The following is a 26,565-nucleotide window of genomic DNA, read 5'->3' on the forward strand; positions in this document are numbered from 1 at the left end:
AACAAAAAAATGAGGACCTGGATCTGTGCTGAATTAAAGCAAATTCAGTATTTCCTTATGCCTGGAGCTGGGAAGAGCAACAGCACTCACAGCAAGGCTGGGAAAGGTCCTCATGAGGAATAGGCTTTCAGTGTGATCCTCCTTTGCTCCAGGCAGGAATGAGGGGAGCTTTTACCCCAAAATCTTGTGCCATGCAACTGCTGGTGCCCAAGCTGAACTGTTTTGGCCAGCAAAAGCCAGGGGCCAGATCTGCCATCCTCCACGGGCAGCCTGCTGCCATAGGGACCCAAGGGAGCTCCATCTTGCAGACTCCAGATGCTCTTCACACCCCTAAGGGCACACCTTGGTCAGCACTGGCAAGGCTGGACCCACAGACAAGGGAAAGACATGAAACCCAGCTCAGGGTTTGTGTTCCCCAGCCCAGAGCCACCAGGATTGCCATCAGATCATGGAATCTCACAGACTTACAGATGCAGTTTCTTGTTGGGTGGCTTGAGCTGCAAAACGAGCCACGTGGTTGATGATGGGCGAGAAGTTGGTGGGGCCGTAGAAGCGGATGTGGGGCAGGCAGGCAGAGTATGCTTGGACAATGCCCTCCACACCTTCAGGGAAAGCAGAGAAACAGGCATTACAGGGGGTCACAACTCAGGACCACAGCAAACCCAACCAAGAATCATTGGCTCATGCTGTCATGGAGCTGAAGTCAGATCCATTCCCCCCACTTCCTGCCTGACTCATCCCAAATTTCTGAATATCCAAGCTTTGCTCTTCAGTCACTTTGTAGAGGGTCCTCAGACCTTGTGTGGTAGGGAAGCCCTCTAAGGACCCACAGTCAATGAAAGCATTCCTTAGGACTGTGAAAAAATCTCAGAATCAGCCAAGGAGGAGGAGCGAAAAGAAAATCAACTCCTGGTCCTTGAACATAACCAAAAACAGATAGAGGGTCCACGGAAGCCCTAGTATAGGTAGTAGCCCTTACCACTCAGGATTTGAGCAGTCCTTCAGCCATCACTGTGAGCAGCTATCAGCTGCTAAATGGAGCACTGAGTCTGAATTCCCCATCTGCTGAGCAGGCCTTGTGTTTCTTGCAGCCTTGCAGGGGGAGCAGACGGCTGGTAGGACACACCAGACAGCAGAGCGAAGGCGGATTTTACACAGTCTGAATCCAGCTGCAGCTTACCCTGGGCCTTCCTACACAGCCCCAAATTTTCTGTGCTTTCCTCTGAGTCTGCCTTTAGTGTGTGCTCTGCTTCACCATTCATGTCTGTCCCTGAACATGCCTTGAAAAATCCCCATGATCACAGAATCATGGAATGATTCAGGTTGGAAGGGACCTTAGAGATCCTCTTAGTGCCAACCACACTGGCATGGGTGGTGACGCCACCCGGCAGATCAGGTTGATCAGGGCCCCATCCAACCTGGCCTTGAACACACCCAGGGATGAAGGAGTTACTGAAGAAATGCAGAGGAAGGACAGAAGGCACTGAAGGCATCTGAGGAGTCCTAAAGGACTGGCAGATGCTTACCTGAACAGAATGGATTCCTGGGGTTGAAGTTAATGGCAAACTCATGGGATACCTGTGGAGAAGAAAAGACCCAAGTTAATTTGGAGGGTCAGTGCAAGGCAGGCAGCTCACTAACAGTTCAGCTGATGCTACAGGGCTGGTTTAAGTGTGATGCTCCCCTGGAGCAGAACCAGGTGGCCACAGAGTTATGGTCCACACAACTGCTGGGTCAGTGACACTTCCCAGCCCTCTGCTACCCAAACAGCAAACACAAACGTGGTCAGGGCTGAGCAGCACTTGAGGATGAATCAGTTCTCCAGCGCCCTCATCATGGAGCCTCCTGAAATTACCACACCAGACATTCTCCCACAGTTATCACAGCAGGTCTGTCCACGTGGCTTCCTGCGGGCTGCCCAGAGGGGAAGCAGGGGAAGGGATGCTCCCAGCCAGCTGTGCCATCTCACCAGTCACTAGGAGAAATTACTTCATCCTGCTGCAGGTTTTAAAGAGAGAAAACTCAAACTCATCACAGGGAGTGCCAGTCCTGGCAGCATCTCCATTCCCCATCTCTCTGCACAAGGATGATGCAGCAGGAGGGAAGAAGGCGCAGAGTGAGCTGTGCTGAAGATCTGGTCTGGCATGTCAGGTACAATGGCAAACCAGCAGCTGATTCACTTCATCCTCTGGGTCAGCATGAGGGTGAAAGGCAGTGTGGGAGAGGCGATGTGAAAGCTTGGGTGTGATGGACAGCACAACCTGAGCTGGTTTTCATTGCCTATGAACCCATCCTTCCACCACAGCACATCCAAGACCCTTTGGCTTTTCCAACACCTCCTTTCAAGCTTTCAGAGGGAGCTGGTTTTGCAAAAAGGTTTTGTGGCATGAGCAGAGAGCCCTCACACCTTGATCCCTGGCTGGTGCACTGGACAGCAGTTGCTTTGGACCTGTCTCAGCAGCACAGAAAGTTCAACAGCCCAGTTGCAAGAGAGGATCCTGGCTTCCATGTGAACCTTTCCAGTGCTGGTGTGGGTCAAGAACAACCAGATATGTGGGGTTAGACATTCCCCACTCTGCTCCCAGCAATTTAGGCACTCTAAGAAGAAAATAAGACTAGGAGCATCAAGGATGTGCAACTGTCTCTCCCAGCACCTCTGAAAGTTGAAGGGGTGATTTGGGCCTTCAGGCCACCAGCTCAAGGCCTCTGAAACAAAAAGCTCCCACCCTGTTTGTGCCAGTGTTACAAAACAAGGATATTGTCTCCCTCTCGGAAGGGTGGAGGATTGCTGAGCTTTCCAGCAAGGGAATTGCTTTGGGACACACAAATTCCCAGTGCTGGCAGAAACGAGTGTCCTCCAGAGCTGTCTGAAGGCAGAGCCCGCCCGAGGCTGCGAACGCAACACGCGTCTGATTCAGACTTTCCAATTATGCTGGGCATTGTGTCCAAAGCAGCAGAAACTGTTCTTACAAGAGGCTGTGGGGTGGGAAACAGCAACCAAACAAAAGCAAAGTCAACCAAAAGCCTTCCCCATTCTGCAAAGCTGATGGGCTGCCTGAGTGGTGACCGACCACAGCCTGCTCAGGTCTCTCCAGGCCTGCAGAGCACCCACAGCCACCAGGGTAGAGACAAGCTGAATATATCACTGTGTTTTGCATACATCCCTTCTCACAGAAGCCTTCATTTTGGGCAATACACCCAAATTCAGTAATTCAGTTGACTTGTGGTTGTAAACGAGCTTGCTTTTTTTTAGAAGATGTTCAAAATTCTGTCATGAGTATTTATAGACAAGGCAGGCAGAAATATTTCCATGTTTTGCTCTGCAAAAGAGGGGTTTCTCTTTCTTTTAAGAAGCAATGAAATGGTTTCAAGCTGTGTTCCTCACTGTCTACAGAGCCGAACCCCTACGTGGCAGAAATGCTGCAAAACCTCCTCTGGAGTTTTTATGAATTTTACATATATATAAAAATACATATCTACATATACATATCTCCTAAAAAAATCAACAGGAGGGCTTCAAAACAACAAAAAACTTAAAAGAAAGGATGTCATTCCCTATTCAGCTTGTACTTTGAAAACAGTTTCTGTGGAAGCCAGCTAAATGTACATGGAGCACCTACAGGTATCCCATTCCCCAGTAACTAACTCAGAGGGAGAAACTTTTGAACCACCCCAAAGGGTAAGAAGAACCTCACAGAGGGTTCTCTGCCACCTTCAGAAGGAATCCCATCGCTGCCATGACTCAGTTTGCCTATACATATATATAAAATATATGCAAGATGTAAATATAAATATGGCAACAGGATGGAAAGCCTTGGAGGTTTCACATCAGTCAAACCACCACCTTTTGGCTAATCCCATCTCCCAAACCCAGGTGACTGGTGTGGCTCCAACATTTAGAATCCCCCTGTCTGCTGCTGCTTTGCCTTTGCTCATCCCCCAGAAAGCACAACCCATCTGCTCCCCTCTGCTGTTCCCTACTAGGAAGCCACTCAAGGCTCTCCACAGAGCTGTTACATGGCTACAAAGATGTTCTTTGACATTTCCAACGCGACTTTTGTGTGTGAAACATCTCGCTCCGACGGGCGCCGGAGAAGCGTTGGGGGAGCCATGGCAACGGGAGCACAAAGCACCATTTATACCTCTTGTGTCTCCTGGCAATCTTTGCTTGGGTCTGAGGGTCCCTGATTTCTGTCCACTGTCACACAGGGCACAGGATTTCATGAAGAGCTGCTGCTTTGGCTTTGGAATTACACAATGAGCCTTGACAGCCAAAAAATCATTAATGAGTGAGTGGAGCCAGTGATGCTTAGAGAGAGCTGGAGTGGTGCAGGGAGATGCACCAGGGATGGCCTCACTGATAACATGAGACAACTGATGGGTCATGGGTGACCTGTAGGCATGGCCCAAGCACCTGGGGAGGAAGAAGTTGCTCCCCACTGGGCTTTATTTGGGCTTAGAAATAATTCTGGGGAAAACAAGGTATTTTTTCTGGTAGCTTTTACAGAGCATCTTCTAGCCCACAGGAGGCAGGTGCAGAGCCCCCAGCTCTCATCCTTAACCCAGTATCCACCTCCAGTCTTGCCAGAAGGGCTGTTTCCAACACAGCAATGCCCTTCCTGTGGGCACTGACTCACACACAGGATGCTCTCTGTGACAATCCTGAGCTGCTGTGCCCTTTCCATGCCTACTGCATTTGCCATTCCCATTTTCCTCCCCAAGTAACAAATCCCTGGCAGCAGCAGGCTCTTAGACCTTGGAAGCTGCTTACCTAGATTTTCCCAACAAAAGTGGTAAAGTGACAGACCAGAGACATTTGCAGGCCAAGGAGGATGAATCAGCTCCAAAGTGCACATGGAGGGATCTCCTTCTGTGGCTGGCAAACAGCAAGAGCTCCCACTTGAGTCATAGAAATTCTGGCTGCTGGGAGGGCAGGGAAAAGCACAAAGCTGGAGCAGGCAGGACATCCCCAGCCACGAGGGCTGGCAGGGATGAGCTTCCCAGCCCAGCTCCCAGCTGCTCATGACTTACATGCCCTGCTGTGCTCAGCCCAGAGCACAGCTCCCCTCCCACAGAACACAAAGGGCTCGCTGAGATCCAACCCCAGCCTGGAGCTGGGAACGCCTCAAAAGCAGCAAGCAGAAAGAAAATGCACACAAAGGGCGTGAGCAAAGAGCAGCCAGAAGAGCCAGCCAGTAATTAATGGTGGTGGTGTCCCAGCACATTGTCTCAGCCCTGAGAAGATGCTCCCCATCTGCCAGCCAGGCTGCAGGAACAGCCCCATTCCCTGCCCTCCAGAAGAGCGGGATGTGCAGCTCAGCCCTTGTAGAACCAGTGTCTGATCCTAACCAAAGATCAAGGTGGATTTTTGGGAAGGCTCCTTTGCTTCTGCCCTTGCAGGTTCTGCCTGTGCAGCATCAAATCAAGGCTCCCAAGCTCCCAGCCCCCTTCCACACTTAGCTGCCGTCTGACACATTCATCCAGAGGCCTTTTCCCTTCCCCAGAATCGTTCCTGCCTTCTGCCAGGAAAATGAATCAATGCCTGGCTCTGCCTATTAATGCCAGGGAGCTGCTGCTTTCATGCCAGTGCAGAATGAAGGAACGGGCTGCCTGTGCCCCATCCCTGCCTTGCTGCCCACCCACACTGACACATCCCACCGGCTGAGATTCCACAGCTGCCCTTTCCCCCTCTCCCCAGCAGCTTTTCCCTGACCAAGCCCTGGCAGTTCTGCGCCTGCCAAGGCAATTTCAGGACAAACCCATCTCAAACACTCAGGTGGCCCCAGCACTTCACCTTCCAGTCTGGCGGGAGCTGGGCGCCGAATCCCAGAGCAGGAAACATCTTGTCCCTAAAGAGAAGGAGGAAGACATATGGGTGTACTGACACACACAGAGCAGGCTTGCACAGCTTCTCCCAAAACATGCAGTGCTTTTCAATGGGAGATAAACATTCTCAAGAGAGAACAGATATTCCCCCTTGGATTTGATCTTTAGAGAAAAAGGAGTCCAGCTTTGCTCTGTTTCCCACAGAGACCAGGAACATCCTCTTGCCCAAACACTGCATCTCTTGCAGGCATGTAACCCTGGAGATTTTAAAAAGTGAGCAATCCATTTTGGTCACAAAAGCCATCACAGTGAGAACAACAGACTTCTGCTTTGTTTTCTCTATCAGTGTCTGAGATGATATTTTTTTGATATTTCCTCCACTCCCCAGGATGTCTGAGGAATGAGGCAGTCTGGGGTCACAGCTCTGGCAGTAAACAACAGCAAGCTGAGAGCACCTGCCCCCAGGAGAGGATGTTCCACCTCTGCTAACATCCTTCCCCTCCACAGCAGCAGTGGGGGGAGAGGAGAAAGCCTGTCCCAACCCTCTCCTCCTGCATCCTGAAGTTTATGGTAAATAACATCCTTAAGGTACTACTAAGCCCTGGATCAAGGCAGATGCATCCCAGAAGCCTCTTGGGAAGCCAGGGAAACATCTGCAGACAGGGGTGGTGGCAGAAGGGCACGGTGCTTACGAGTCATAGTCCTGGATGATCTGGCCCACAGCCCAGATGGCTGACAAGTACTCGTTTGTGCCCAGGGGGTTGATGTAGTGCAAAGAGGAGGGCTCCTGGGGGTTCCCATTGGAAGCTGTGAAGTCAATCCCAACCTGGAGAACAAGAGAGAGGCATAAACCCATCCTCTGTTAGCAAATGCCACCAGAGACCTGACCACCAATCCTCCACTGCTGTGAGGCCCACACACAGTTCCCTCAAACCTCAAACTTTGGAAAAAGTTTAACAAAATCCATTTCTTGCAAGAAATTGATTAAATATTACATTAGGCAAAGTCATTCACTCTTTCCCCTCCAGTTTTCACCAATGAGCATCACACAAGGCGTCCTCAAGCAGCCCCTACTCCTGGAACAAGCCACCACCTCCTCCAGCTGAGGATTCTCACTCCCATCTCCCAGGGATCAGGAACTGAGCAGCCCCAGGGCCACCAGGGCAGCCAGGGCCACCAGGGTATCTGGATCTCAAGGTCTTTGACCAAAGCATCAGAGCCCTGAGCAGACCTTTCCCTGCAGGCAGGAAGACCAGCTCTTCACCAGGCTTCCCCAGGGACCAATATATGCTGAGCTCTCAGGGGACTCTGTCAGGAAGGCACTAAATTAGGCTTTCTATTTAAAGGCATTTGTAGAAATGCCTATCTCAGACCCAGATAAATCTGGCCAGGAGAGGAGAGATGCTGAGCCACCCAATCTGATGTGACTGGGAAGGAAGAGCTGGGACCAGGCAAACAGGCAGCGTGACTGCACTCGACTGGTTTGCTTTGCAAGAGGCAAAACCCAAAATAACTCCAGTGCCTAAATCGAGCTCAGGGATTTTGAGAGAGATTTTGCTCTGTATCCATAATGGGAGAGGACAAATGGCAGTTTGCTTGAGAAGGGACCTTGGCCTGGCTGGGGCAGGAGGACATCACAGCCCAGGATGTGCCACCACCTTGTGCCAGGGTGGCTGGAAAAAGGGCATGGCAGGACAAGGGAGCGTGTTTTAAACTGCCAGAGTGTGGGTTTGGATTGGAGATAAGGGAGAAATGTTGCACAATGAGGGTGGTGAGGCACAAGTTGTGCAGAGAAGCTGTGGCTGCTCCATCCCTGGAAGTGCTTAAGGCCAGGTTGGACAAAGCCCTGGGCAAGATGGTCCAATGGAAGCTGCCCTGGGCAAGTTGGTCCATGGCAGGGGGATGGAATGAGATGATCTTTGAAGGTCCCTTCCAACCCATACCATTCTATGGTTCCATGAACACCTTACTTCTTTGTCAAACAACTGTACTGTCATAGACATCTTTTATGAAAAATCCTTTCCTTAGGATTTTTCCTCCTGAGAAGCTGAGAGGCCTCAGGAACAAAATGTAAACATTGATTATCTGCTGCTGTGGAATGCAGCAGGTGGATCTTTGATTGGCCCATGTCGGTTGTTTCTAATTAATGGCCAATCACAGCCCAGCTGGCTCAGACAGAAAGTCCAAGACAGAGCCTTTGTTATCACTCCTTCCTATTCTATTCTTAGCTTAGCCAGCCTTCTGATGAAATCCTTTCTTCTATTCTTTTAGTATAGTTTTAATATAACATATATCATAAAATAATAAATCAGCCTTCTGAAACATGGAGTCAGATCCTGGTCTCTTCCCTCAACCTGAGACCCCTGTGAACACTGTCACACTGTACAGCCTCACCAAACCAGTGGTTCACCTCTGGAACACCCCTGCACCCAGCTCTGGCCAAGCCACCATAGCCAGAGAGCAAGAGGGAAACTGAGGCACGGCGTGGGGTGGAGTGAGACAGGCAGGGGCCGTGGTGGTGCAAGCAGTGTCACCAAGAGCAGCACTCAGGCACTGGGTCTGACAGGGACACAGCTGCTCTGCTTCCAACACAGGGCACACAGCTGAGCCCAAACCCCCTTCCCTCCCTCGGTGGGGAGGGCAGCAGTGGCCTTTCCAAACTGCAGGGGGTGTGTGCAGCATCCTCCTGCCAGCTCAGGTGTTTCTGCAGTGCTCCCTTTGGAAACACACCCTTTGGACCACAGATGCCTTGGGAGGAGGAGGAGGAGCCCTCCAATAACCAGCAGATCTTTAGATGGGGGGAAAATTTCTGCATTCAAACCTAATTCACACAAGGGCTCTGTACTACCAATAAATTCCCTGATTTTCTCTTCTATTCACTCTCCAGCACCCAGAGCAAAGCACACAGAGGCAGAGCAGCACACAAAAAGCTCTCCCAATCATTGCTGTTCCTATGGCAACTCTTCCTCCTCCTCCTACTCTTCCCCCATCATGTTTTCAGAAAAAACAACAAAATACAAACTGATCTAACTGTGAGTGCCTGCAGATCTCTGGGTACCGCACCAGGAAAGTTTGCAGAAATTGAGAAGCCCACTTCTGTGTTGTGGTGGTTTCACTCAGGACTGACATGTTCTTGCTTATTTACTCCTGACAAGCTGTGGTTCAGCTTGAAAAAAGGTGGAAATGTCAGTAAAAATGCAGAAAAACATCTCTATAACATCCCAAAGCCTCCTAGATGGGCTCAGAATAAGGAGAGCTGCCATAAAAAATGAGGGTGGTTAAACCTTGAAATAGAGGCAGAAGTTGGTGACACTTTGTGAAGGGTCAGAAGGGTCTTTTTGAAAGTCTGGCCTTCAGCCAAAGCCCAGCCAGCTCCCTCCATGCTACTGGATGTACCTCAGCATCCCCAGAATCCCCAAACCCACATGGTTTAACAGCAAAATGGGCAGCTCCTGTCACCCCAAGCTGGTGCCAAACCTCACACAGAACCTCACTCCCCAGTTCTGCCCATCACATAGGTGAGACTACTACTGGGCAAAGAGAAGCAAAAGTCCTTACAGTGAACATCAGCTGGCAGCCTCCCAGGATGTAGTCCAGGAAGGAGAAATCTCTGGTTATCTGAATGAAAAAAAAACAAAAAAAAAAAGCAGTGTTTCAGCAATTGTCATCATTATTCAGGCTATGCAGGCCCTTGGAAACACAAGGGAGGCAGAGGATAAGGGATGGGAGGAGCTGGAGAAGACCCAAGCTCAGTCAGGGCTGAAGGAAACCTCTCAGTAACACACTCACCTTGCAGGACTTGACAATGATGATCCCAGAGTTCTTGTAATTCTTTTTCTTCTTTTGCTTTTTGGGGTTGATGCACTCCAGCTCAAGCTGTAACACACGAGCCAGGCCCTGGTGTGAGAGCAGGGCTGGGCTGTGCCCGTGGCTGCAGATGCCACCAGCAGCATGGCCTGGGGGCAGCCTCCCTCCAGTGAAGAGGAGGAAGATTTTATTGCCTGGTTGCAAATCCAGAGGAAAAATGGGCTCAATGCCTGCCTCTGGCACCAGCACCTTGTGCAGTCCTAGACAGAGCACTTTCATGCCTTTGTGCCTCAGTTTCCCCAGGCAGGAGACACAATGCACCACACATGGTGTTTCACACCTCTCCATGCCTTGGCCAAGATCTCCTGGCCTGCAACCCTGGCGGAGACAGCAGTGCAAAGCTCTGCTATGCAGGGGTCTTCACAGCACCCCTTCAACCAGGAGGCACCTACCAAGGATCTTGGCCAGCACTGCAGGGCAGAATGGGGACACCTTTGGCACAAAACTGCTGTTGAGCTGCACTAATGGGAACCAGGCTGCCCCTGCTGCAGATGCAGCCCCAGCAGCAAGTCACAGCTCCCCTTCTGCCCCTCCAAACCACAGGGCACCTCCATATCATGGGTGCTGCTGCAGACACCCAGCAGAACCTGATCTGCAGCAAAGTCTGCCTCAGCTCTCCCCAGCTCAGATGTTTGAGCAACAGCCTGGGTCACTCATGGTGCGGGTGGAAGGAGGAAGGAACTTGGACTTGGCCCCTTCTGAGCACAGACTGAGGGTGCAAGTACCAAAGTCTACCATGAACCCTGAGGAGCCCCTTCCTCATTCTTCCCCAGAAGCATGTCAGCACTTACAGGAGAGGCATCTTGGGCTTCACACAGCCTGGCCACCGAGGTCTGGAGCTCCCCGATGAAGTCGTGTCCCCCATCGCTGTCGTAGTCGTAGCACACCACCTGGGGTGGAAGGAGCAAAACCTCAGGAGCAGCAACCACCTCCTGCCAGAGCTGCTGGAGTCCCCAGCCTCTCCTGCTGGAGACCCCAAACAAGGAATTTTTTGTTGCTTTGGGGTTTGTTAATAAGGCAGCCATGGGGGTTCAGATGTTTGAGAGTCAACCCCAGAGGGTGATCCCCAAGAGGGCTCCCCACTACCTTTATTTTTATTACCTTTATCATCTTCTCCATCTCTCCATCACACAGTGACACCAAAGGCACAGTGAATGGCTTCCAGACAGGGTCCAGGGTGTATTTGATCACCTGCAGGGGAAGCACAGGATGCTGTCACCATGGGCACACCCACAGGTACAGACCAGGACAAAGCAGGGACACATCTCCAAGGGTGACCCTGAAGCAGCTCCTGGTGGGCCAGGCCAGGCAAGCTGTCTCAGCCCTCCCCTGCCTCCATAACTGAGACACAGCAGCTTCCCCTTCTCAGGCTGCAGCAGGTGTGAGTTAAACCAGGTTTGTTTTCATTGCTCTGGGTGATTTATCCACCCATGGGAGGAATTAAGGAACTGTGCCTGAGAGAACAGCTGTGGCACACTGGGCAGCAGGGGCACAGCAATGCCTGAGCATGGGCACAGCCACTCACTGCACAACCCCCCTGCTATTTCTGCCCTCTGCATCCTCTGCTTGCCCCCTGCTCATGGCTTAGAGCCCCCCAGCCCCCAAACACAGCCAGAATCCATCTGGGCTCTGACCACTGAGAAGATGGAGCAGCAAGATGCTGCAAGCAGCCCTGGAAAGCCAAATCAGCCCGGGGCACATTAAGCTCTCTTGTCTCATCTGTGTAACATCTGCTGCCTGGGCTGGAGAAATATTAATTGATGCTTTTTGACATTTCCTGAGAGAATGCAATTGCTTAGTAGAAACCTGAGCAAACTGGAGCGGGCTCCAGGCACATGCTGTGAACATCAGAGGTGCCTGCAGGGCAGGCAAAGATCCCTTTTCACCGAGGTGTGGTGCTCATAAAGAGAGATTCACAGGGATGTTCAGAAAGCCAGGCACAGGCAGCAAATTAACCCTTTTCTGTGCAAAGTAACCACGGGGGATTCTGGTGTGAAGGAGCTTGGATCTCTGCAGCTGGGACAGTCACTGCACAGAGCAGGGAGGAAGAGATCCATGGCTGCTGCTGTGGGCAAACACCTGCACAGCACCTGGGATCTTGTGTGACAGCCAGGCTCTGCCTGAGAGTGGGGAAACCCCGACAGGGCAGGAACAGTTCAGCTGAATTTACAAACACCTCCTGCAGGAGCCTGGGAGAACAGGGGAGCCCACACAGCCCAGGATGCTGCCAGGTCACCAGGGTGGGTGGGGGAGGATCCAGAGCTCCAGCTGAGCACTCACACCTGTGCTTGGACAGCAAGCTGCAGCAGAGCACCCCTCCTGCCCTGTCACACCTGCCCTGTCTGCTGGGGCAGGGGAAATGCCAGCACCACACTGAAAGCTGGTTCTATTCCTGCACTGCAAGCTGAAAGAATGGAGAATTTTATTTCTTTGTGTCCAGCCTCAAAACACAAAGATGGTCACAGCATCACAGAATGGTATGGGTTGGAAGGGGCCTTAAAGATCATCCAGTTCCAATCCCCCACCATGGGCAGGGACTTTCCACTAGACCAGGCTGCTTCAAAACCCATCCAGCCTGGCCTTGGACTCTTCCAGGGATGGATGACCTACCATGGTACCCTCTCAGGGCAGCTGGATGTATGCAGGGCTGGAAAGGTGGAGGCTGTTGGAGCATCCATTACTTGAAAGAAAACTTGTCTAGACCTTGATCCAGTGAGACAGGACAATGGGCAGAGGGAACACCAGCACAGACATCTGCTCCCCACAAACCTGACAGGCTTTTAGGGATCCCAGCAATGGCTGGGGCACAGTCACCTCCCCATGCCTCTCCAGAAGGAAGGGCTGGGGGCCACTCCAATCCCCCACATCTGAGAAACACATCTTGTTGAGTCAAACCCAGCTACACACACTGAATCACGAGGGAAAAAACAAGTGAGGTCTCAGCCTGCTCCCACAGGAGAAATACTAAGGTTGATGTGAGCTAAATATGCATGGAAAGGTGTGTGGGAAAGCACCAGAAAATAAACAGCAGAGCTGTAAGGATGGCCTGTGTTGGTACCACAGGGCACAAGGCATTACCCACATCCTGGTGCTCACGTGCATGTGGGTGTGTGAGGGAAGGAAATCCTCATGGACTTTGCACAGAAGTGGTAAAACCAAACATATGGAGAGACTCTGTGAACAAACACCACTTTCTCCTTCCACCTGAGCTCCCCCTGTGTTTTGTTACAGCAGTTGCCTGTGGTGGTACAACTCCTTAAGCAGGCTTTGAGGGGACAAGAAAAGGGATGGAGAAAGAAGGGGGTGAGATGGGGTGAGATGGAGCTCTCTTGCTCTGCCATGGAAGCTGCTGAGTCCCCCCTCCAGTGATTCCCCCCCCTCTCTCTGCCAGCTGCCAGGAACTATGTGCAAACTAAAAAGAGCCTTGAAACGAGCTCTGAGGAGAAGAAAGAAAGCCGTTGAAAAGTACTTATTAGTCCATTGTTAAAGCAAAATCCAGCCTTTTTCTCCCTGCCTGGTATTCCTAACATCACTGGCTTTAGCAGCTTGAGAACATGACCAGCTCAGACCAAATTAGCACAGCAGGTATAAATGAGGGAGAGGAGGGGTCAGCTGGCCCTGCTCAGACCCACCAAGACCCTGGCACAGCTCTGTGCCTCCCTGGCTGTGGCTCTGGCTCATGAGAGACACGAGTAGGGTGCTCATGCTCTGAAACTGGAGGTGCCTCAACACCCAGCTCAGGTGGAGGTGGGGAAAAAGCTCATTTTAACCTTTCCCCACCTCACATCACCTTCTCTCCACCATCTCCCCAGGTCACAGCTCACCCTAATGCTCCTGAAATTGGAGGGAGAGTGGCCCAGGGCTCAGTCTAAGCCCAGGATGAGACTGGAGATTATCACAGGCTTCAAGACCATCTCCCTCTCTGCCTGCTGGATATAGCAGGACACAGAAAAGATTTCAAGACTTTTCTGGCCCCAGTGAATCTTCATCTGCGGGGGTTCAGCAGCCTCAGTTGGACACCAGGAAGAGAGCTGTGAGGTTTTGAAATCCCTGGATCCCACCCTGGTCTACAACCAATGGACGAGACAACACCATGAAGGGCAAGAGGAGCTGATGTGAGGATGGAGGTGTCTCAGCAGCTCACGTTGGAGTTTTGCTCACCTCTGTTCTGTGAACCAGCATCCACTTCCCATCATCACCTGGTTTATAAAACTCCAAGAAGGGGTCTGACTTCCCAAAAAGATCCTGGAGGGAGAAGAACAGGATGGGTTACGTGGTGCTCTGCAAGCAGCAGAGGTCCAAGGGAGATGTTTCTGTGTCTCTGCCAGCCCTGCAGACACTCTCCTGTCCTCGTGGGGCCAGGTCAGGCACTCTGGCAAACAGGCAGCACCCACAGGCAGTGTCCTGGCTGTGTGAATTCCTGGCTGTGTGAATCCCCTGGATTTCCCCAGCACATTTTGTGAGCTGGGTGTGTTGGCACCCCAGCGTGTGCCTGTACCCAAGGAGCTCTCTGGACACAGATGCCACAGAAAACAACCCCAGCTGGGAGGCAGCTGCATTTGGGCTTGGAAAAACATCCAACGCCTCAGAGGAAAAACCAGAATTTTGAAGTGCATGTCTTGGGGGAGAAAGGAAGAAAATCCACCCTCCTACACACAGCAGCAAAGCATAAGCAGAGGAAGTCTTTAAGGAGCGAGCTGCCCTGGTGTTGACAGGGATCATGTAACACCCTGAGCTAGCAGCCCTGAGTCAGTGTGTGCTGCCTCTGCTGCCAGCATCTCCTCAGATAATCCCCCCACAAAGGCTCTGCTTCATGGGAACGTGCACACACACACACAGCCCTGCTGGGATCAGCTCGGGGGCTGCCTCGGGAGGAGGAAGGCACCGACAGGGAAACTCCAGCTTTTCTAGGCAGAGCTTCGTTCCCATTCAGAAAAAAACCCCCAAGGAGTTGCTAAGAAGAAACCAAATCCCAGATATTCCAGACAATCTATGGAGAATTTAAGTTATTTCAGCTGGGTTTTCCTCCTAGAGGAGGGTGGGTGTCTGAATCCTTCAAGGAGCTGGAGGAACTTTTTATGGGCTTGTGCTTCTGAGTGATGCAGTGGGGATGTGAGGGGCTGTGCATGGGGAAGGAGGAAACGTGGACACTCCAGGACCTCCTGTCCACAGCAAGCCCAGGAGATGGCAGCTGGGATGCACATGGGTCCTAGCAATGTCCCAGCAGAAAATCCATCAACATTTCCATGTAAATCCTGTTTCTGAAGCCAGCCAGGAAAGTAAATCACTGCAAAGTGTTTTGGCCTGGGGAAACTACAACTTGCTTCAGTCAAAATTCTTCTGCAGAGTAGCAGACCATAAAGGCTCTCTAGTGAGATGAGGCTATTTTTTTCCCTACCCTTTTTCACACATTTGTAGGATAGAAACACAAGCCATTCCTTCTGCTGCTTTGTGGCTATAGCACAGCTCTGATCCTGCTCACCCACCACCTGGGCTTGGCACTTGCAGGCTTCACAGATGGATTAAAGAACCAGTGGTGGTGCCTGACCCTGTCTGTGCTGGCTTCACCTCCAACCAAGGCAGCTTCCCCAGCAGCCCAGCGTGGGCTGGAGGAGGCACTGGGAGCTTTGAAGGATTTGCTGCCATCCCACGTGGATCAGCCTGGCCTGCAAGTCCAGTCAGCCTTGTTCTGTTCAAAGCAGGGTGGGAGATGCCTCCAAGCCACAAGATTGTGGGCTGCTATTCTGAAACATCAAACCCACCCACATCTCACCCCTGCAAACCTGGCAGGAGGTGGAAACTGAGCAACCAAAGGAGCTCAGCAGGCCGGATCGATCTGCAAATCAATCCAAGAAGTGAAATGATCCAAACTGGCTTTAACACACCATGGAGAAGGAGGGTGGAGCTGGCACCTCCAGCAGATACAGCTCCCCAAATCACAGATACAGCTCTCTCAATCACAGCTTCCAGCAGCAGCCCTGGCCTACAGCACTTGCTGTCCCCCAGCCATGCTGAAGCATCACTGTTCCCTCCCACTGCTGTGGTGGCACAGACAGCCCTGGGCTCCCCATGGCTGGTCCCAGGTGGAAATGTCTCCTCTTCTGCAAGATATTTTATCTTCCAACAACTCTCCCAAGAAGCGATCATGAGGTATGAGAGCCCCAGGCTGAATCTGCTGCTGACATGCTCCTGCTTTGCAGTTTCAACATTTAAATCAAGGTGGTGAGATGCAGGTGGAGAGGATGGAATGTGATGGGGAGGAGGACCTGCCTGCAGCCTCAAAGAGATCCCAGCCTCAGGGCAGCCATGGCAGAAGGAGCTGCCTGGGGCTGAGCACTGCTCCAGGCTGGCTTTGTGGCACAGTAAGGGATGAGCACAGCTTCAGCTTGGTGTGTGCACTGAAGATGATCCCTGACCCCACCACAAAGTCCTGTGAGATCCAGGCCCTCCCTATTATGTCTGAGTCTGCAGCTGTGCTCCCAGCCCCATGCTGTGTGCTACCAGATGCTGCAACTCCCCAGGCTGCAACCTTAGCCTTGGCTTTCTTTTGTTTATTCAATTTTCCACTGTCTTTCCTAAGCTTAAACAAGTTTTACCCACCTCCCACAGCTGCATTTCAACCATAACCAAAAATTACACAAAAATATTGTTTTCCATCCAATACCCCCGTTCAAGGGCCATTTTAACTTGCATGAAGTGACCTGAGCATCCTTTGCTCATGAGCAGGACTTTGAGCACTGCAGCTCTGTCCTGCATATGGGAATTGGCAAGGAAACTTTGTCAGTTCTTGGTGGTCACTGAGCACAACCCTTCTGCTGACACTACAGATGAAACTGAGTTGTTTGTTACCTCTTAACTGGGGCATTTGCACTAGGCAGGGTAAGTAGAAAGGTGAGAAGAAAGCCATTTCCAACAGGTGGGGAAAACAACTTGGATAAACCAGATACCCACTGAGTTTTATCAACAGGACTGGGTGAGCCCCATCTTCTGCCCCACAAATACCCTTCTGCCTGGCTGCTTGCTTTACCCTGTTTTCTGAAACTGAGGGCCATCCTGCCAATAAAACAAGCTCTGGAGAGACTAGGAAGAAGGAAAAAATAATATTCCCATGGATTGCTTAGCAACAGGAGTGGTTCAAGAGGAATAGCTCTGGTTGCCTGGTAAATAAGGTCAGAAGAAGCTGCTCAGAGAGGCTTTAAGAACTGTTTCCTGTGCAGCACATCCAAAGCAAAGCTCGTGTGCTACCTGCACTTCCTGGGAGAAGACAGGCCCTACACTTTGGTACAGAAGCAGATCTTTGCCCCATTTCCAGAGGGGCTGAAGGTGACAGCCAGGAGCTCTCAGCACATCTGAGATATGGAGTCAAAGGTCATCAAAACTTCCAGCTCTGTCAGGAGGCAATTGCAAACAGCTGCCACTGAGGGGGTAAACCTGCTGTCTCTGAGATATGCTGATACACAGATGCCACACAGAATCATTCCATCTGGAGATGTGTGATGAAGAATAGTGACAACAGGGAAACTGAGGCACAGCTGTACCAGAGGATCCTGTCCAGTTTCACCCTGAAGTTTTCTCCAGTGGGACTGATTTCTGTCACTGCTACACCCAAAGCAGAGGTTTCTTTAGATCCCAAAGGCAGAAATTTAACATTGTATCCCCCAGACACAGCTCCACTCACCTTTTTATCCAGTTTTCTGCCAGCCATGCTCAGAGTAATCACCCTGTTATCTGAGAGCTCCTGGGCAGCTATCTGAAAGACAAGGGAAGGCTGCATTCATTTTCAGCATAACAAGTTAAGCTCCTGGTAAAAAATTCAACCCCTTTCTTGAGTGTTATGCTGGACTTGGTCTCACATGGCTTTTCTGCACCAGGGCTCATTCAGGACCTCCAAGGAGGAGAAGGACTGAGCCAAGAGGAAGGAGAAGCCATCTGAACCCTTGCCAGCAAGATGTGCCACCTCATCCTCCATGTCCTGGGCTGGGCATGGCAAAAACATCCTCAGGAGAACATTTCCCTCAGGGGAAATGCTGCTGGAACCCAGGAGTCATGTCTCCACCTGATAGGGCAGCCGCGAGGATGGAGAGCCCATGGGTGCTCCTGAGGAGCTGCAGCAGGCAGGAGCACAGCCCAGACCCCTTCAGCTGGAGAGACTTTATTCACACATGCTCCAGAAGGGCTTTGGCTGCCAGCCCCCAGTGGGCCAGTTTTGTCTAGAATATGGTCTAATCAGTCTCTTGGTATTTTAAAGGAATGTCTATAACAAAATCCCACATTTATTCACTTTTATTACAAGCCATTTTCTGAATCACTTGTCTTTTTTTTTTCCTGCCCAAGCATCTGCTCTCTACCTCTCCTTTCTCTGATCTCTTGAGGTGGGCTGAGCTGTTCCCCAGCATTCCCAGCTGCATCCTCCTTCTCCCAGCACAGCCAGGAACACAGCCTGGACATTGTCCTTGTGCACAGTGTCCCAAGCATAGCTGCTTGCTGCCTCTCACAAGGGGCTGTCCTGCACTGAAATGATGCACTGTCATTACACCAAGGCTTCAAGAAAAACTTGCAGAACTCCAGGGGACAATTTTCTAGAGAAGGAGCAATCAGAGGGTTATTGGCACTTAGGAGAGCTGGGGAATTGGCAGAGATGAGGAGGCAGAGATGCAGCTCCTGCATCTGTCTGGGCAGCTGAGGGGATGAGCCACAGCTCCTGGAAAACCTCCTGGCCTTCCCATGGTGGACACAACCCTTTGGTCCACAGAGGACCCCTATTCATTGCATATGAACCCCAGTTTTCCCCTCTGCCCCATAAAGGAGTTCCCTATTGCCATGCCATGGAATTACTTTTCTCTCCCACCTAATCCCAGGTGGGTGCAAGCAGTCACCAAAACCAGCAGGAAGAAGAGAAACTGCAGGGAAGAGGATGAAATTTGCCCTTTCCTCAGCCCCACAAAAGCATGCCCAGCTGGAATCCAGCACTTTGGGGCTCCTGTAGGCTATGTAAAAGCCAGGCTGTGCAGACAGGCCAGGAATGTCCTTGTGCCACCCTGCCACAGTTGCTGGTGGCATCTTCTCTTGGCCAGCATGGACAGCAACAACATCCCCACCACTATGTCCAGCACAGGGGTGCAGCAGGATTTTAAAATTGACTTCTACAAACACAGAGGTTTGCTTTGGGATCTCCTCTCTTCAAACTCAGGGACCCCCACACAGTCCCATCTGTTCAGCCAAGGCTCTTCTGCTGCATTCACCTGTGTGGCATCTCCGCTAGGAAAATGGATAGGTGGGCAAAACTGAAGGGAAAGAGGACAAGGAAGTCAGGCTTTGGCTCCAAACTCCCTGCTCCTCCAGTGGAGTCCATGGCCTGTGCTCCAGCACTGCACCAAGGGAAAGTGCCCACACACACAGCCCTGATGGCATCACCCAGGCCAGGCCAGGATGAAAAAGCCCAGATCAAGAAATCATATCAGTTCTACAAAATTAAGCAGATGTCTCTGCCCCCCTTGGATGTTTAATGGCACATTAGTGACACAACAGGACCTTCCTTTCTCTAAATCATGCAACCTTTGAACTTGACTGGAAACTTTTCCAGCTCTTCCCACTCAAGCATCAGATGGGATGTGAGAGCCTTGGGAATGGCCCCACTTCTGAACCTCACTGTGGCTTTTCTCCTTGCATTTAAAGACTAACTGCAGCAATTAGGAGAGAAAAATATCTTCCCCTAAAGCAAACAGAACAGAGATGCAGCGGGTCCCAGGCTTTTAAACCTCTCCAGTGCTTTTAAACCTGACAAAAGTTTAACTCCTTGCTGGCCTTTCCTTCCACAACTTCGCAGCCCAGCTGCACATTTCACAAAACCCATAACACAGCAGAGATCCAAAAACGATGGGAGCTGAGGTAAGACAGAAACACACCTAAATTTAGTCTCTTCTTTTTAAAAAAGAACATTGCCGAAGAGATCCGCAGCAGGAAGGCCACTGCCCGAAGGGGTCTGGAGCAGAAGCAGTGGCTGTTGCCATGAGAGTTGTTGCCATGGCACATCCTCATCCTACAAACAAAATCACCCATCCCTGCAAAAGGAATGAGCCCTATTACCTGTCACTGCACCAGAGAGGTCTGAGCAGGCGCCTTCTACCAGAGAACAAAGAGCAGCAGCACAGATTTACTCTGTACTTCTGCAGACTGAGGCATTTTTTATTGCTGAGACTGAAGGAGAAGTTGAAGATTCACAGTGCTAAGCACAGGACAGACACTGAGCAAGATCTTGTCCCAAATGAACAGTCCTATCCCAAATAAACTGTCCTCCAAAGTGGCCAAGAGAACACGAGGCAAAGGGAAAAATATTCAAGAGATTCACCCCTGTCCCAAATAAACTGTCCTCCAAACAGATCAAAGTGACCAGAAAAACAAGAGGTAAAAGGAAAAATATTCAAGAGCTTCACCCCAATCTCCTGGAGCCCCTGTGAGTGCCCTGCCTTGCCCCCATCCACCTTCAGAGGCCCAGCAGGAACACAAAGGAGCCAACCTACCGTGATCATGCCCTTCCCAGCTGGCTTGCCATTTCCCAGCAGGAGACTCCGTGTTATTTTCTTGCTGGAGACAATCTAGAGAAGCCAAAGACAATAAAGCCATGATTGTACAAGTGATCAAAAGCAGACTCATAAGCTACTGATCATTGCTCACGTTGGTTAATTCAGATTAAGTGTTTGCAGGAGTAGAACAAAGGCACCAGTATGCAAGGATGGCTGTGAGAGTGGGAATATCACCAGTGACACCCCAGCCCCTGGCGAACCCAGGGACCCTGGAGGAGATCAGGGGGTCCTCACACACACAGAACCACTGCAATTTGTTCCCAGCAACATCACCACTCACTCCCTCAAGGCCCATTTCACACACTTCTACCACGATCCCTGCTAGCAGCTTGATTGCAGGACATGTTTCCATGGGTGGACTCTCATTACAAGCTGGATGCTCTCCCCCAGCATCATTCTGCACCCCTGAGCAGGGACAGCCCAAAGGCATGCAAAGTTCTTCCCTTCACTTCTGGTTTGTAACAGGACAGACAGAATAAACTGGGAAATTAATTAAACCCTTGAGATTTTTCCCAGCTCAGTGAGTTTCAGTCTCCTTCAGGTCTGGAGAACCTGTAACTTTCCTTATGAGGTACAGATGCCCACATGGAGATCCAGCAACCTGCTGGAGCCACCTGTGCCCTGACCCCACATCCAGTGGGTCCCCCTCGAGTCTAGATGAGCTTTAAAGGTCCCTTTCCACCCAAACCATTCTGTGACCCTGATTCTTGCAACTTTAAAGCAAAACCCTTGACATTTGTGAGAAGCCAGCCAAGTCCCAGTGCTTTTGGTGCACAGGAATCACCAGGCAGTGTAACCAGATCTCTGTGCCAGGCTGGGTACAGGCAGGACAGCAGACACCATGGACACCCTCCAGCCTGGGGTCTGATCCCATTTCCCTGCATTTCCTTTGGCCACAGAGGTCATACAGGCCTGGGAATGATCCAGGTCTCCTTTAAAATCCTACTGCAGACCTCATCAGCTGCACTCAGCAACCTGGCTGATCTGACTGAGCTCCAGTGCAAACTCAGAATTGAAAAGTCAGATTCTCACTGCCCAGTTGTTGCTACCCACAGCTGCTCTCTGGGAGCTCATGGGAACATCTCACCAAGCCAATTGCAGTCACTAGGAAGCCCAAGGCAGGGTGGCTGAACCCACAAGCCCCCCTCCACTTTGCTTCACTCCTCTCCTCACCCTGCTCAAGTGCCACCCCCCAGCCCCCCTCTGTCCCACAGCTGGGCTGTGCTGCCAGACCAGGGAGAGGAGGCAAACAGCATTTCAGGGGAAAAAGAGAAATTAAAAGATTCCTCCATTCCAAGCTGGTGTCCTGTTGTGGACTAAATGTCACCAAGAAGCTGATGTTGGAACTGCTGCTAAAATTGGGCACAGGTCAAGGTCTCCTTTGTAGAGTGAAAATACTGGGGTAAGCTTGCAGAGTTCCAAGCTCTCTTCTTCAGACTCTTCCACTTTCCTCCCCACTGCATATGGATAATGTTCTTCCCCACCAGGGGCCTGCAGAGCCCTGGGCTGCTGCAGAGCCACACTCAACAGCAGCAAGGTTCCAGCTGTGTCCTTAAATCCATGAATTCTCTGCTCCCACCAAGACATGACTTTCGCAAGCAGCCCTTGCTGAGCTGCCCCACCCTGGAGCTGGAAGTGTTTCAGCACAGCAAAACTCACTGTAAAGGATGGGTTTAAAGCTGAACCACTGAACACAGGCCAGAGCTGCTGCCTGCACTCCCTTAACTTCTGCAGGAGCAGAATGAGGTCATCACAGAGCACTTCCAAAATTCCAGTCATTAAACTTCAAACCCTGTAAATGTCAGTGCTCCTCTAAACCTGTCAAGCTCTTGAGCTGGCAGCGGTAAAGCCCCTGGCGCTGCCTGCCACGTGCAGTGCCATGCTGCACTCTGTGAGCAGAGCAATGTTCTCATGAGCCTCCCTGAGCACCTTGGGCTCCCTCCCCATGCTGACCCACCCATTACAGCACCTCTTTCCTTCCCATCCCAGCACTGAGCACTACAGAAGCAGTTTCTCCCAGCCTCTGCATTTGTGCCAGGTACCACAGCAGCCCTCAGCTGCTGGATGCTGCAAAAAGATGGAAAAAATCTCCCTCATTCCCAGCTTCTGAGCCAGAGGACAAAGACGTTTGGAGAATGCAGCTGCCAGCTTCTAACAGGGTCTGGGCTCATGAATGAAAAAACCTTCCAAAAACTTTTAAATTGCATTGTGTCCCAAAAGCTTTTCCACAAGAAGAGCAGAAGACACATTCCAGCACCAATATGCTCAAGCAGGAGGAATGTTTTGCTACACAACAGCAATGGTCAAAACTTTCAGAAAGACAAAACCCAAATTGAGAAAGAAAGGCAGATTACATGCATCCTAACTTTAAATTTCTGGAAGTTTCCCAAGCCCAAACTGAGCCCTTATTATAAGCCATGGTGAAGACAGAGCCAGAAGCTTCCAGCTGATGCCCCTTTGCCAGCACCAGCAGAAACCACACCATGACCAGCTTAGAGTGGAGCAAGCAGACATCCCCTAATGTGCAACAGCTCAACCTCAACAGCTGAAGTGTGACAAGGAAATCAAATCTGTCTTTTCAGGGAGGAGCCAGCAAACTTTGCATGGGGTAAGAAGAACAGCTGTAACCTCACCACATCCCTGTGTTTGATGTGTTTTGGGGTCCCCTTTGCTGCAGGGACCCCAGACCCACCGTGCCTAGGGTGCAGGAGAACTCGCCCAGGAAGTCGTGCTCATACAGCTGAGTGCTGGACTTGTCCTGGTCAAACAGGGCAAACTTGAGCTTCTGCACCTCTTCAAAGTGGTAGTCAATGATGAACTTCTTGGCAAAAGCTGGGTTGAGGTTGTTCACAGCTGTCTCTGTCCTGTCCAGCTGAAGAGAAAAAGAGGCATTTAGGCAAGTGCATTTTGCAGCTTTGTCACTGAAAATGAATCCAGCCAGGAACTCCATGGTGACCACCAGGATGAGCACAGCAAGCCCTCAGCAGAGCTGTCCCCAAACACAGGCTGTGACAGCCAAGTGCACGACCTGGGATCCATCTGAACACACAAGGGCACACCATGCAGAGCTGCCTCCCGAGGATGGGGTGCATGGACACCCCTCCCCACCCCACAGCCAGGATGGAAGTGCCCACCCAGCCAAGGCTCAGCATGGATTTGAGGATCACTGAAGCCAGAATTGCTTCATTTGCTTTAAGCCCTGTTCTCCATGAGCTGAGGCTCTCACACACCTCTGATCCTCAGCAGACCCTCTGTATGGGGTCAAACTTGCTGCTTCTAGTCTGTGCAGCCAGCAACAAGGACAAGCAAAACAAGCTCATGAGCCAGAACATGACTCGCTAGCATTTCCCTCTAGAACTCAACCCAAAACATCCATGTGGTTGCTTTTTATTGGCCTTCCATAGATAAAAAGATAAAAAAAACCATCACCACAGTCCCTTTTTTCATAAATTTCATCAAGCATTAGTGGCAACAAGAGGCTGGAAGGGCCCAGAGACAAAACTTCAGTAGATATTGTCACCAAGAGCTATTGCAAGCAGGCTGGAAGCAATGATGCCCCTGATGAATTGGAAGGGCAGGCATAGAGAGGAGATGGAGACTGGAAGAATGTGGGGAAGCTGCTGTCAGAGGGGAAGCACCACAGCTCTGTGCAGCATCCCACAGCCAGGAGCAGGGACAGGAGCAGAGGAAACTTGGCAGGCAGCTGGTGGAAGTGTGGGTTTACACACTGCATGGCACAGGTGGTCACAAAGCCTTGTGTGAGCCAAAACAACACCCTGAGGACAGCCATGATGAGATGCTGGAATGCTGCTCTGCAGAAATGGAACTTTGGTCCTAGCCCCATAACTCACTCTGCAGGAAGGGTGGAAGCACCAGCAGGGATCCTACCATGAGCTTGCACAAAGAAAATCCCCCAGGATTTTGGGCAAAGTGATAGAAACTGGGGAAACTGAGGCTGAGAAGAGCTGGTGTATTTACTTCTGGAAGTCCATGGGCAAGCAGAGTCTGAACTCACGTCAGAACCCATATTCCCCCCCAGACATGCTAAAGGGCAAGTTCAGACTGCCCCGACATGCAAAATATCCTCATGAAGCTGAAAGGGGCAGGAAGGGCAGGGGCAGCAGAGCCTGAGAGCTGAACAAGAAACACCCAGAGCTGGGTGTCCTGTCCCCAGAGCTGGAATCCTCCAGCCTGCAAAGCAAGCAGGAGCTCTGTCAGCAGAGCAGCAGATGGTATCATGCTGGTATCACTGCCCAGCCTGGAGAAGATAAGGCTCTGCAGAGACCTCAGAGCACCTTCCAGCATGCAAAGGGGTCCAAGAGAGCTGGAGATGGATTTTGGACAAAGGTCTGGAGTGACAGGACAACGGGGAATGGCTTCAAACTGACAAAGGGCAGGTGTAGATTAGATGTTCTGAGGAAATTCTTGCCTGTGAGGGTGGTGAGTCACTGGCACAGGCTGCCCAGTGAAGCTGTGGTTGCCTCATCCCTGGAAGTGCTCCAGGCCAGGTTGGATCTGGCTCTGGAAGGTGTGGAAGGTGTTATGACAGCACTGGCATTTTGCCACATCACCCCATTATCCCAGGGCATGGTAACACGGATATTAAAAGAGAAGGAAGCACAGACACTGTGTCGGATCACACAGCCCAGTGTGATTTTATCAAAGCTGCTGCCCTCAGTGTCTGGAAAGACCATCCCATCTCCCTGTGGGGCAGCACACAGCCTCTGGCCATGCTGTGACCCTGGCTGGCATTCCACCCTGTCCTGCAGCCAGGACACCCAGTTCTGGGCAAGGCTGTGCATCCCAGATCCAGGGCAAGACCTCTCTGGAAAGCAGCTGCCATCCCTGGGCAGCACCAACCAGGCTGTGGGACCGTGGGATGTCTGCCAGGGCTGCTGAGCCAGAAATAAGCAGAGCAGAAAAAGCCTCCAAAAAAAAAAAAGAAAAAAAAAGGAAAAAAAAAAAAAAAAAGCAAATGCATACCTTAGTCCCAAAGAAACTCATTCAGCACAGAAGGCAGGTTTGGAGGGGCTCAGTGGAAATGTGGTGAGTTTGCTATTTATACACCCAACCATCACAGGGCTTTTTGCAATTGCTCGCTTAGTCTGTCTTAATTGCCAAGAAACGACTGAAGTAAAGTAAATTTACTAAAGTAAATGCTGTGTTCCCAGAATAGGCACCTGCTGCACCCCAGGGAACCAAAGCCAGCAGCAGTGGGCTGTGAGCTGGCCAGGGCCACACAGCTTCACACACACCCTCTCTGCTGCCATCCCCTACCAAAGGAGCCAAGCATCTGCTCAGGGGTGATGGACCAGGGCATCCACAGCTCTGCTTCATTTCAGCAGCACAACACACACAAATCCCCCTCCAGCCCCAGGAGATGGGACTGCACAGGCAGCAGAGATGGACTTTAGGTCCTTCCATGTTCTTGGAATGACTGGGAAGCCAGGGACCAAGGGAAACCAGTCCTTTCACACCCAGAGCCCAGACTGAAGGAGATAACTTGAGGTCCCATCTCCAGCTCTGTTCTGGAAGAAGTGGCTGAAGGAAGGGTATGAAAACCCCACCCAGCTTGGGGTAAACTTGGCAGTGATGGGGCTTTCTTCAGCCCCAAGATTCAACATTTTAATCCCCTGCCCAGTGCCAGTGTGAAGCACAGCAATATCCCCAGCTGAGAGCTGCACAAGGTTTGAGCTTTGGCTTGGTGAGCACAAGCCACCTTGCTGGTGACCATCACACATGAGGCCTCTTCACCAGCACCCCTCACTGCCAGCAGCTCCTGCCATCCCCTTCAGATCTGCAGGAAAGAACAGGGCCTTGGCCACCAAAAAGCAGAAAAGCACAAGCGTTTGTAAGAGCCAGCCAGGCTAATTAAAAAAATCTGTTTGGGTAAGAGCCTCAAAGGGCCACAAAGACAATTAGAGGGATGGAGTGCCTCTCCTGAGAGAAAAGGCTGAGAGCCTTGGGATTGCTCAGAAGACAGAAGGAGACACCTTAGGACACCTGAAAGGGCTGCAGGAGAGCTGGAGAGGGACTTCAGACAATGGCACAGAGTGACAGGGCAAGGGAGAATGGCTTCAAACTGACAGAGGGCAGGGTTAGATTGGGTGTTTGGAAGAAATTCTTCCCTGTGAGGGTGGTGAGGCCTTGGCACAGGTTACCCAGAGAAGCTGTGGCTGCCCCATCCCTGGAAGTGTTCAAGGCCAGGCTGATGTGGCTTCAAGCAAGGGCCGTGGTGGGGGGGGGGTAGGAATGAGGTGATCTTTAGGTTCCTTCCCAAAGGAACCAT

General features: G+C 51.2%; 1 protein-coding gene across 3 annotated transcripts in view; it reads right to left on the reverse strand.

Annotated features, from left to right (window-relative positions):
• Positions 1-26,565, reverse strand: part of CPNE2 (copine 2) — a 45,779-nt gene that overhangs the window by 5,808 nt on the left and 13,406 nt on the right. For all 3 annotated transcript variants that reach the window (XM_063168014.1, XM_063168012.1, XM_063168013.1), the window contains exons 3-14: positions 22,969-23,148; positions 20,214-20,288; positions 17,372-17,443; positions 13,855-13,938; positions 10,795-10,884; positions 10,485-10,583; positions 9,616-9,702; positions 9,385-9,444; positions 6,519-6,652; positions 5,795-5,849; positions 1,527-1,578; positions 469-602 (exon numbers count right to left, since the gene is read on the reverse strand). In XM_063168014.1, the coding sequence (XP_063024084.1) occupies positions 469-602; positions 1,527-1,578; positions 5,795-5,849; positions 6,519-6,652; positions 9,385-9,444; positions 9,616-9,702; positions 10,485-10,583; positions 10,795-10,884; positions 13,855-13,938; positions 17,372-17,443; positions 20,214-20,288; positions 22,969-23,148 (1,122 nt within the window). The remainder of the gene's footprint in view (positions 1-468; positions 603-1,526; positions 1,579-5,794; positions 5,850-6,518; positions 6,653-9,384; positions 9,445-9,615; positions 9,703-10,484; positions 10,584-10,794; positions 10,885-13,854; positions 13,939-17,371; positions 17,444-20,213; positions 20,289-22,968; positions 23,149-26,565) is intronic.

Source organism: Melospiza melodia, chromosome 13, assembly GCF_035770615.1.
Source record: "Melospiza melodia melodia isolate bMelMel2 chromosome 13, bMelMel2.pri, whole genome shotgun sequence".
NCBI classification, from domain to species: Eukaryota; Metazoa; Chordata; class Aves; order Passeriformes; family Passerellidae; genus Melospiza; species Melospiza melodia.